At 40.6% G+C, this 12,231-nt stretch overlaps 1 protein-coding gene across 3 annotated transcripts in view; it reads left to right on the top strand.

Moving 5' to 3' along the window:
- Positions 1-12,231, top strand: part of VPS8 (VPS8 subunit of CORVET complex) — an 87,562-nt gene that overhangs the window by 49,064 nt on the left and 26,267 nt on the right. For all 3 annotated transcript variants that reach the window (XM_074912809.1, XM_074912810.1, XM_074912813.1), the window contains 7 exons: positions 24-108; positions 1,110-1,208; positions 4,788-4,877; positions 5,304-5,350; positions 10,301-10,442; positions 11,171-11,260; positions 11,727-11,769. In XM_074912809.1, coding sequence (XP_074768910.1) covers positions 24-108; positions 1,110-1,208; positions 4,788-4,877; positions 5,304-5,350; positions 10,301-10,442; positions 11,171-11,260; positions 11,727-11,769 — 596 coding nt within the window. The remainder of the gene's footprint in view (positions 1-23; positions 109-1,109; positions 1,209-4,787; positions 4,878-5,303; positions 5,351-10,300; positions 10,443-11,170; positions 11,261-11,726; positions 11,770-12,231) is intronic.

Below are 12,231 nucleotides of genomic sequence, written 5' to 3'. Positions count from 1 at the left end.
GTGGAAAGTATTTTTCATTTTAGCTATCAGATTTGCGAGTTCATGTATGAACGAGAGCTTCGCTATGACAAGATAATTGGCTGTTACCTGCGTGACCCAGTGAGAAAAGTGAGTAAATCTGGTAGTTCTGGCTTTTCTTCTTCACAGCAGTGCAGCCTGTCCTGCTGGCAATAGTGTGAATGGGCACAGCAGCCCTGCTCTTCTGTCATACTTCTCGATCTTAAAAAGTGTCCTCCTTTACAGTTGAGTTTTCTTATAGTCAAGGCTTTTGTGCTTGTGTGTTGGAGAGGAGTTGATCTTTTTAAAGCTTCAGAGTTTTTTGTTTCTTTTTAAACAATGCTCATACATAAAACCTGAGTGCAGGGTGGGAGTTATTGTAAATTTGTTAACTGCAATACTTCTTTGTTTCTGCCGTCAGTACCCTCTTTTCTCCCCCTGGATAGAGCCTCTCTGCACTTACTATCTCTTTGCAATTAGCTTCTGCGTGTCTAGAAGTTGTATATCTGCCACGGTTTTTGAGGTATTCTCTTCCCTGCCACCAACAGAAGTTGGGAGAAGAGTCTGGCAAATGTGATCTCACCGGCTCCTTATGAAACCACTACGCTGAAAGTTGTGTGAGTGAAGGAGTCAGAAGAGATACATTGTGATATTGAGATGGTCAAAAAATATGGTACGCTGAGGACAGTGCAGGAGAACCTGGGGGAGAGGCTAATGCTGAAGAGGAATTCAGGAATATGCGGGGAAAACTGACCTACTCTCTGGTAGAGCATTCTTCTCTGCCTGTGCTTCTAGCTAAAGAGCGATGTCCTGTCCTTTTTCCCTGTGAGCAAGAGGGGGACATTGCTAGTAGTGGAAGAACAATTCTCTCTGACTTCAGTGCTTAACATGTTTAGCATCAACTCTGTTCTTCTTGGCTTTTTTTCCTCACAGTTCTTCAGGAGCTATTTAGGGACATATAGTCTCATCGGCAGATAACTTATCGTGACTTGCTAAGAGAGGACTGGCCCTGAGGTCATCCTAAGACTGAAATGCTCTTCCTTCCCCAAATCTAACTCTGCCTGTGGTGCTGCAGAACATACTTAGACCATTTATGGTTTTATGCCTTACAGGAAGAAGTTTTCAACTATATTCACAACATCCTGTCCATGCCTGGCTACAGTGCTGAAGAAAAGCAGTTGGTGTGGCAGAAAGCTTTGGAACATATAGAGGTATAGTATATCCTAAACCCGTGGTACCTCAGCTACTGCTGACTCCTGTTGGATCTGCCTAGTGCTGTTCTGTAAGCAGAGGTGTCACAGTGTCAAATCACAGCTATTTAGAAAGCTCTGACTTTAAGGTTTAGTAATCTTGTACATTAATATAAGTGCATCTATTAGATTCAGGCTGGCTTCCTTGGTTTCCTGGTTTCGAGTATAGCTCTTTGGATAATGGGACTTTATCAGGGGTGATGGCTAGTGAGTGCTGTGTAGCAGGGAAGAGATCCATTAGCAGCTCTTTGATCTCCTAAGCATGTAGCAGCAAGGTCAGGACATTGACATCACTGACTTCACAGTCTGTGGTATCAAATTCCTGATCTTACAATGATAATAGCATTCAGTCTTGGTACCCTGGCACTTCTGACCTGTGGGAAGATGGGGTCATGACTTCTACTGTAAGACGCAGACTGTTGCTAGACTTCTCTAGATAATTTTTCCCATCTCTTCAATCTCCCCTTGCTTCAAGGGGATGGAGATGGGTCTGAAATAATTGTTCAGTCAGTAGACATGAGGAATCTATAATATCTCTAGTTCCTATAAGGTGGTGTCAGTCCCCTCCAGGGTGATCTGGACATAAGCCAGGAAAATAACTCTATCTGTAAAACAAGCAGTCATGCACTTACCGAGACTACTTAGCAGAAAATGGCCAGAGAAGTCTGTATCCTGTGAGGTGGACAAAAAAGTACTAGCTACATTTGAAAGATACAGAATTATTTTAGTCTCTACCAGCATCTGCAAATAGTGCGTGTCTAATGAGAAAATGGACCAAGGGGGAGAATGATTCAAAAAACAATAAACAGAGAAATCCTGTGAATCCAGCTGTATGACATGCAGCTCACTGAGCTCACGCCCACTCTCCAGATGCTTCCAGACTCTATGGGAATTGGTGGTGATGGTTGTGCTGTGACTGAGCGGGCCTGGCTCACTGCTACCTCATCAGAGCAATCATGGTTCCACGGTGGGCTTCCAAGCTGAGCAAACTGCAGTCTACTGTGCTGCTTCCTTGGGTCTGCCTCATTCTTCTCCTACAGCATCCCTTGTCTCTGCTTGTATTGGTATATAGAGCCCAAATTGTTTGGCGTTCTGAGTGAGTCAGCCTCCCTCTGTAAGCCTGTTTTTGTCTCTGTCAAATCACAGGTAGGTCTCCTTGTTGGCTCTCTTTAGCCTGAGGCTTGAAAAATTGCTGTTCCATGCTTGGGTGTCTCAGGACAAATCAGAAATGTCCTGAGTTGCCCTTCCTGATGTTTCTCATTGTGTTGTACTGGTTTTGATAAGCTTGTTGTAGGACAAGACTGCTGGCTTTTCATATTGAGTTGTTTGGGTTTGTTTTCTCAGTCTGAAGTCACTTCTTGATTACTGTACAGTGCCCAACTTGTTAGAGCTGCATACTTTTTGAAGTTGACCAACAACAGGAAATATTCCTCTCAACTTGCCCATGGCCATCCTTAAAAACAGGGTTTCTTGCACTGTTCTATCAGCCTTGTAGATAACAGCCAGCTGCTTTTACCTATGCTTTTTGCACCTTCCTCAAAAAGCAGTTGGGCAGATGATCGATTCTGTAGGTCACCTTTCTTGGGTCCTGCCCCTGAGGTCAACTTCCTCTTTCCTTTCAGCATGTTCTATTTCCCAGGATTGGTGAACAGTATATATAATTTTGTATGGCTTAGCAGCTTATTGGCAGCTAGGGGCTTTTGTTCTTTTCCATTCCATTAATTCTGCTCTCAGACATTCAGAAGACTTAAAATAGTAAATAACATTTTACTAGGGTGGTGCTGTGATTTCAGGTCCTTGAACAGCTGTCCTTTCATCTGCCAAGATATGAAAGTAGCAAAGCAGCCACTTCAGTTGAAACTAGCAACGTTTAGAGAGGCTTTCCTGGTGACTGTATGACAGAAAATGAGGTTTTTGATCAGTGCCACTTCATATTTTGTGCATTATCCTACAGAGCTGTCATTCCTTGATGTTTATATCAAAAATAAAGCATAAGGTTTCTCTTCAGTCAGAGTGCTGTTTGTCGTGGTCACTTTCTGTCCTCAGACCCACATGCCTTGTGTCAGTACTGTCTCCTCAAGGGCTGTCTGCCTAAGAAGTACCGTGTTTGCAAATTGTTCAAACCTGGGCAAGGATGAAAACCCAAGCCCAAAACCTTTTCTTTGGGGGTAGGCTGTGAAGGTCACATCGATTCAAGAGCTGCAGCCAGTTACAGGGAGGCTGGGCCACCTCCCTCCAGCCAGTCAGTCCTATCTTCAGCAGTCATGAAGACTCCCAGGGAGGGTTTGTCCAGAGAGAAACAAATTAAGGCAATCACACTACATCCCCTCTGCACTCCTCTGCGCTGTTGTGGTTAAGGTCTTCTGGGTCCTTTGGATTCCCTGGGCTTGTGACATGAAGGGGTCATGCTCCTGAGTCCTGGGGAAGCAACTAAGAGCTGTGGCCCCTGCAGTGAAGCTGTGGAGTCAAACACTGCAGAGCTTATTTATATACAGTATGGTAGACAAATTTTGCTTTGGAAACCTCACACAGTGCATCTTCTGTGATAACTCTGCTTTAAAGAGCTTGTGAAGTAGTCACACTCTTCCTTGTTACTTCCTTTGTTCCCTTCACCCTAGTCTGTTGGCTGAATTTGGTGGCTGCTACATCTGTCTGGAGACCAAGCTGGTGCTAAGTAACTTTTTTAAGATTATTTTTTTTCTTCCAGATATATGTTTATTAAATTTTTCTTTCTTTACCACTTAATGGTTGTTTTTGTTTAGTAAAGCAATGTTTTCTCCTTTGTAGGCTTAGCAGGGGCTTTTCGGAAGGGTTACCAGGTACCCATTTTGGTTTGAAGCAGTTGCTTCTCATTTATTTGGAAGAACAGATGCACTTGGAAGCAGTAGGAGCAAAGCATTCATGTTCTGGGTTGTGTAAACTTGTATGATATGAAGCCTCTTAGATCATGTTTGAGAGGAGGCAAACCCACAGGCATCTAGAAGATTTTTTTTTTTTCTTTTATTATAATAAAAAAATTGCTTAGGATTTTTTCACGTCTGGACAGGTTTCAGTTACAGATAACAGTTACAGGAAACCTGCTTTTAAACCTCTGGCATGGTTCACTTCAAGGCAGTTAAACACTGTTTTCATTTGACTGAGAAACTCCCTAGGGTCAGGTGAGGGCTTTAATTCCTCTCTACTGCTGGCTCCTAGTTGGCAGTAGGAATGTCTTGTTAGCAGGGGGTAAAAGGCAGTTGTCAGAAAACCTGATGAATAATTTCCTCACCTTAGGACTGAGATGTGGTCTCGTTGGTGTGAAGACTTTTGTGTTCTTACAAGGCCCATTGAGTAGTAAAATTATCGCTGATCAAAAATGCCTCTTTACACATTACCCTTCTGATTTTTTGCAAAATCACTTTTTGTGATGGTGCTTATTATTTTACAGATTTCATCTAGGCAATGATGGAGTTACAATATGAATGGAGTTGGTGATACTGCATAATTATATTGCCTATGAAATTAAAAGTCATTATTTCTGTTGTGTTTCCCTCTGCACAGGAGTTGCTGTTGCTGAGCCCGTGTAAAGCAGCTGACTTGGTAGCCATTCACTTCAGTGAGCAGATTGAGAGCATCATTACAAACCTCCAGGTGAAGTGTCAAACTTCACTGATGTTGGCGCTTCTTTACAGTGGGGTTGCCATTCTTGTAAGAAATGATTGCTAAGAGTAATGGTAAGAAAAAGAGCTTGATAGCTGCTCAGCAGCGAGAATTGGTGCATTTACATTATTTGGCCTGTTTGTAGAGTTCTGCCTATAAAAATGTAGGATCTCCGAGTTGCTGGTTGTATCACTTGCTAGTGCAGTTTTTGGTTTGGAGTTCAGTATGGCTTGCACTCACAGATCAGACAGAGCTGTTGTCAGCAAACATATCTTCTGAGTTTTTATGTCAGATAAATGCCTAAACCAGCTTCTTCAGCAGGTACCAGCTGTGAACAGTATTTTCTTTAATGCAGGAATCACTGGTTTATAGCAGATTATCTCATATAGTAATACTCTGTCTCCTCCTGTTGTACAGGACCAGTTCTTACTCTTTCAGTTTCTGAGGAGTCTACTTGATCCAAGGTATGTAAGAGAATTGGACTGTTTACAAACTACAGCTTGAAAACATGAGTTAAAATAAATTCCTTTGAAACAGCTATCAAAGAGACAGCCTACAGCCAAGATTAGGGTTTAGGAACGATGACTTGCTCTTCCAGCCACCCAAAGGTGAGAAGAATAGCCCAGAAGTACCAGTGTTCTGGGGAGTATCCTTTAGCAGAGCCCTTGCTGGCTTCCTAACTGGGAAGTGGTGGGGGTTCCAGTATGTGTGCTGTGATGTCTCCCCCTATGCTGGTGGGAGTTTGCGCATTGCTGTTAACAGCTTCTTTGAGAAGGCTGTGAAATGGTTACCCTGTGACTGAAACTGCCATTTCCCTTCTCAGAAACAGCAGTTTGTGTTCTCAACCCACCTGTCTGACTACTTGACCAAGGTGCCAAAGTTTAACATAAATAGAAAAGCATTTTGGTCTATTGGCATTTTTCATTTCTAATTTATTTCAGAATTGCTGCCATATTTCACTGCAAACTTCTCTTTAACTACTTGCTTGCTCCATCTGCTCATGTTCTTTCAGTATTTCAGCACTGAGTGTTCTCTTTCTGTTGAATCCGTTTCAAATGCTACAAACCCTTGATTTTATTTATTTTTTAAGACATATATGCACAGCCCCAGTTGCCTTCAAGCAGTTGTTAATGCAATTGAAGGAGAGATCTTGCTTTGTCAATTAGCTACAAATTATTTGTGCTTTATGAGGAGGAAGAGTAGGAAAAGGTAATATTATATAAATTAAAGTGTTAATGTTTCAGTCCTTGCTGAAGTGGAATAAAAAGCATGCTTTGGAAGCTAGAACCTGGAATTAATCACTTTTTGGATTTCGTTAGGATGTAAATTTAAAAAAAAAAAAGATACATTTTGTTATTTCCTGAGTTTTACTGACCCGTTTTTATGGAAGATGTTAACTTCCACACCTATTGTTTTCTTAGAAGTCAAACTAAAATTTTTCCCAAAAAAATAATCTTGGTTGTGTTTTATAGGAGAGAAATTAAATTCTTTAGTTAATAAATGAATAATTAAAAAAAATAATAGTAGTTAAAGAGAAATGATACCCAGCTGGATGTTAAGTAGGACTTTGTTTATGCTGTGATATCACTCACAGCAAGAGAGAACCGGTGAAGGTAGTAATTAACCTGGATTTTAATATTATGCATAGAGGGGCTTCCATAATCTCTGAGTAATAAACGTATCTAATTTAACTCTATAATTAGAGATAAATACAACCATTTCTCTTGTAGTTACCTTCTAATCAAAAGCAACTCATGATATGTTCAAACCAGTAACAGGAAGCAACTTTGTATATCTGATCTTTTAAAAGATCTTTGCTTTTCCCTCCAAGGAAAGTTCAGGAAGGTGTGAGGCCATGTGCTTGTCTTGCTGTGCTGTGTGTGTCTTAGGATAAGTTTATGAACAGTTCCTTTTCCCTCTGTGTTCCAAAGTCCACTTGTTTTCTGCAGTGCAGTAAAATGTTCAGCACCCCAAGTAATGAAGATAAACCACATACTGACTGGATTGTAGTTGCCAGAATACTCAGTGATCAAAAGATAAGTGGGAGGGTTATACAGAAAAGTGAACAAAATACGAAATGCTTTGGATTTGAATGTGGCAGTGACTGACCATAAAGCAGAAGGTCTGGAAGCCCAAGGTTTTAACCTATTGTTACTGAACTGTGTTGTCAGTAGGAAGTGTTCTGTAGAGATCCTAGATTGCTGGAGAGTTGTTTGTTTGTTTGTTTTAAATAACGTTCAAGGTCCTGTGATCTATTTTCAGTGTTATGAGGTTGTCTGCTTCTAAGTCTATTGCAGTGAGCTGAACTGTATCCTGAGAGAGGTGGGGAAGGAGGGAGAAATCTGCAGATAACCTATACTTTGTAGTATATCTATGCATCAAATAGTGATTACATTCTTCAGAAAACATGTCCCTTTCAGTCAATCTAAATGTTTATATGCTTTTTTGAACAAAATTCTTATTCAAATAAAGACTCTTAGAGCAGTAAATGAGCTTTTAATGGCTCAAATACAAATGATTGCTTGATCATATAGGGACAAGACTCATCACGCTGGTATAGCTATCCTAGTTGTGGTAGAATTGCATTAGGGATTAATTTGGCCCATTTAATTTAGCTAGAGATTTATTTTAAAGGAGGTGGAAGGGGGAAGGGGGGAAACAGGGTTAACAAATTGCCTGGGGAAATTAAAACCAAATGTCTGTATGTTTGTATCTTACAAGCAGACACAGAAAACAGAATGTAGTCTGTATTGCTCAGCTCATTAATCACAGTCTTTGCTACGTTTCCATTTTAAACGCTTTAAGTTTTTTCTCCTCTAAAAAAACCAAAGCACTGAAGCATGTCTGTTTGCAGTATGCATTTGTGTATTATACCAACAATATCAACTTATTTAGCAACACAGTGTTCTGGGTCCATAAATACATTAACAGATACCTAAACTTTTAGGTTCTGTTACAATGACTGTTCTCACTGACCAGCTATCCGAGACACTTGCAAGGCTCACTTGTGCCAGTTTTTGTGAGAAAACAGTGATTATTTCTTCATTTTAGGAAAGAGCATGTAGAGTACTGCAGGGGAGATGTTTGACATGGTTATACTGAGGATGAACATAATCACGCTGACCTGAGCAGGACCTGCAAGTCTCAAGACTATTGCTTAATTTTTAACGTTATCAAAGTCCAGCTTTCTTTCCATTCTCTGTTCTCTGCATTTCTTGAGTGAAAAGGATAATAAAAAGGTCAGCTTGCTCATGAAGTCATGAATACTAGGTGCCAGAGTTATTTCCAGACTAGAAGTTTGTTCTCATACTAAAAATGTATGACTTGTTGTTTTTCCCATTTTGATAGACAGAGATCATTTTAGATAGAAAGTGCTTCTTTATTTTAGTCTAGTTGCAAAAAGAATAGAACATTCTCTTCCTTACGGGCACTGGGGGAGTTTATAGTGTGTGTGTTGTGGGAGGAGTAGATGGTGAATGCTGGAGGCCAGAGTTTAGGGTTCTTGTTTGGTCCTTCAAAAGCCCACTCTTTATTTGATGTCAAAGCACAATAGCTTGAATACCAGTTTTTGTATAACTGTGTCCATACTTTGGACTCTGTGAACAGTACCTGTGTGAAGCTTTAATTTCTGGGCAAATATAATTTATAATCAAGTGATGGACACTGTAATCACAGTAAGCTTCTTTTGGCTTGCTAGGGGCACAATGTTCTCCTGGCCTTCCTTGGATGATGATAATCCCATTAGCTCTTGTAGCTCCCAGGAACTATAGGATCATATTGTATATCAGACCTTTTCCATCCCATGGCTGTAGGGTTTGAACATCAGTGTATCTTCTCCTGATCAGAAATACCTGTTCAGAAATATAACAAAACTAAATGCATACCTTGATCTGTTTTCTTTCCTAGCAGGAGCTTCAGAACAGGTTTAAGAGCCCTGCTTCCTAGACAGGATAAACTCCTGCTGTTTCTCGGCACGATCCATCAGTCCTAGAACTGCCACATGAAGTTTAACCTACTGTGGTGGTGAACTGCTGTTCATTTTGAAGGGTTGCAGGTGCTATATCTGTCTCTAGGAAAGTATCATCCATTCCATCCTAACTCTTCAAAATCTCTTGTTTCATGTTGCTCTTTTTAAAAACAAGATCAGTAGAAAACAGTCAGGACGCAAGGACAGTCATGGGCACCGCATGCAATTTTGTTCTGTTTTTTTCTCCCACATTAGGAGTTTACTTAATAGTAAGACAAGTGATCAGAAAATGGCCACTGCACGAACAACTGCAGTGCCAGCAGCTGCTACTGCAAAGGAATTGGAGAAATCTTTTTTACAGGGACATCTTTATTAAATGAGTTTAATTGTACTGTAAGCTTCACCTGCAGAAATTACCTCAGCTTGAATCAGAAGGAAAGCCCTAGTTTGGCCTCCTGAATGGCTCAGGCCAAGCAGCATTATCCACAGCCCTGCCTAGAAAGAGAAGTGTCAGGTCTGCACTGCTGAGTGCCCAACCATCATGGCAGTGTTGTGGAAGGTCAGAATAGGTCAGGGAGATAATGAGGGCAGGAGGCACAGCAGAGGTTGTAGACTTTACCTACCTGTGTTGATTGAGCAGATCCCATGCTGGGAGATGAGGCAGATGTCTTTGATTCCAGGTGAATATGGTTCTGTAGTGCTGCTGGTTGCAAAACCCTTGAGAGAGGATGCAGGCTTTGGCTGAACAGTATGCAGGGTCTGGTTTGAAACCTTACAGTTGGCTCTCTGCTCTATCAATGACCATTAAGTGCACAGAGGTACTGCCTCTGCAAGAACAAAACCTAATTCACCGGTTTTGTTCTGCCTGAATAGAGGAACTAAATAGAAATAGGGATGTTTCCCTAAAAGAAGCGTGATTTCATATCTCAGAGGTAGATAAAAGGGATCAGATTTAGCAGATGAAGCATCAAAATGTGATAAAGGAAGCCAAAGAAGAATTTCGGGAATGATAAACAAAAAGCAATAAAATATTTCTTCAAACACATGCGGAGAAAATCTATAGGACAAATAGACAATGAGCATCTAAAAAGACCACTCAGAGCCCATAAGGTTTCAGTGAAGAAATTAGGTGAGTTCTTTGTACCTCTTTACCATAGAATTGCTGAAGGTGTGTCTGTGCTGGTATCCTTCTTCACAGGGGTCTTTGACAATCTAATTTACACTGAGGCATCAGTAGGATATGCTGTGGAACAAATGAAATGCCTACTAACAGACCTGCAGCACCAGTAACTAGTAGAAACAGCATAATTTTTCTATTAAAGCCAGATTTTTTACTTCTGTATTAAGGATAAAAGACAATGGATAAAAGACAAATGGATAAGAAACTCTTCAGCCAAACTTCTGGGCTAGAATTTGACTTGAGACTCCTGTGCTTTTTGTATTCCAGAGAAGGCATTAACCAAGACCTGATACACTTACCACCCTGCATCACTGAGCAGTTCATTGAGCTGCTGTGTCAGTACAGCCCAGCCCAGGTTCTGGAGACGCTTAAAGTCCTGGAATACTGCAGACTGGAAGAAGCCATCCAGGTAAGAAAGACACATATAAGGACAGGGGCTAGAGGAAGCGTTCAGATCAGCTCCTACCTCTTTAAACTACTGTAAAAGTACTTTAGCTTAGGTTGTGGATTAGTTCATGGATACTCTTCCAATCCATTTCTAACGCTGTTTGTCCCCTTGAGCAGCTAATCCCCTCTCCTCCAGCATGTTTAGCTATATTTAATATACTGATTCTGAGTTTGGTCTCAGGGCTAATAAGAAAAAGGCCGTTAGTGCTCGGAAGCTACTGAGTAACTGCAGAACAGAGACTGGCTGTGATAATGTTGATTAATATATTGAAGGTATATGAAATCACGGGCCTGGGGTTTTTTGGAAAGCAACGCTGCCAAAATTTGACTAGCACTGGGAGAGCAACTATTTCTTCCCTTTATGAAAACTTTAACAGTAATCTGTCCTTGATCTTGATTTATAGTTCGGGGTTTGGTTTGGGGTTTTTTGTTTGTTTGTTTGGGTTTTTTTAAGATTCTAATGCTGATGGTGGCAATAGTGCAAGATGAGAAATAAATGCAGTGTAGCTGGGAGTGGGGTGGGGAAGTAGGAGTGCTGTTCAGATGGGGTAACATGCCTGTGAACACATGGAGACACAATCCTTTCTGACCATCTGGTCATCATTGTCTTGTGGAGAAAACAAAGACTGGCAGATTTCTTAAGATAGACGTTTACCTTGTTTTGGTTTTTCTTTTTTTCTTTTAACTCAGATAACCCAGAAACACCAGCTCCATGAAGCTTCTTCATATTTACTGGAGAAGAAGGGAGATATCCATGGTGCCTTTTTGGTTATGCTTGAGGTACAGTACACTGAAATCCTGAATGTGGCATTTTTGCCATGCCAGCGTGGCATGACATGCCATCAGCATGGTGGCCTATGTTAAGGTTTGATATCATCATTGCTTCTTAACTTGTTTCCCACTAGAATCCATGGAAGCATTTACCTTCTGTCAAACAGCAATATGTTGAGTTGTCTGCAGGCTCAGCAAATCAATATATTTTTCTGGCATGTCTTCAAACACCTAGTAACTAATTTACTATTAACTAATGGATAGTAGCTATTAACTAATAGATGATGCTGAAATTTGTTTTTCTTAATCAAAAATCATCTTTCGACTCCTGTTTTCCGTATTTGGAAAGACATTTATGGTACGTTAGTCATACTGGGGAAGAAAATGAGGGTGAGCCGTTGCAACCATATCTTTTAAAAACACCTCTATCAAGATTCTGCAAGTTGTCTGTTCTGAGTTTTCTCTCTCATTTCAGCGATTGCAGAGCAAGTTGCTGATGCTTACACAAGAGGATGAAAGTAAGAGTTATCAAGTTGAATTCTTTTTTCTGTTAAAAAGAGATAAACACAGAAATGTAAAGTACATATGCCTGACACCTGGCATAATGAGATCCTATTTCGGGTTTTTTAGGTATTGCAGTGACATTTTTCCTAACTTATATTCACATGGCTGTGGTTGTTATTCTGCTGACGCTTCCTTACTTTGTTACTGATCTTGCTAGAAATTCAGAACAAGCTGTGATGGATGTTTTTTCTGTGTGGTGTGTGTGTGGTCAGCTGCCCTGTTAGCTTTTTTGATTGTGACTGGTACTCTTGCTGGCTTACCAGATATGTTTCCTAAGTTAGAATCCACTCAGACTCATTACTGAGCTTTACCAGGCATTATATATGAACAGTGATGAGAGACATCTGGAAGTAGCTTTTTTTCAAGCAAATTTCTCAGAAGAAAGAGTGTTCTGCCTACAGAAAATTAGTATCTGC

The sequence above is a fragment of the Athene noctua genome, chromosome 8, assembly GCF_965140245.1.
Source record: "Athene noctua chromosome 8, bAthNoc1.hap1.1, whole genome shotgun sequence".
Lineage (NCBI taxonomy): Eukaryota > Metazoa > Chordata > Aves > Strigiformes > Strigidae > Athene > Athene noctua.
The sequence above is the reverse complement of the archived record's forward strand: the minus strand, read 5'-3'. Positions and strand labels throughout refer to the sequence as shown.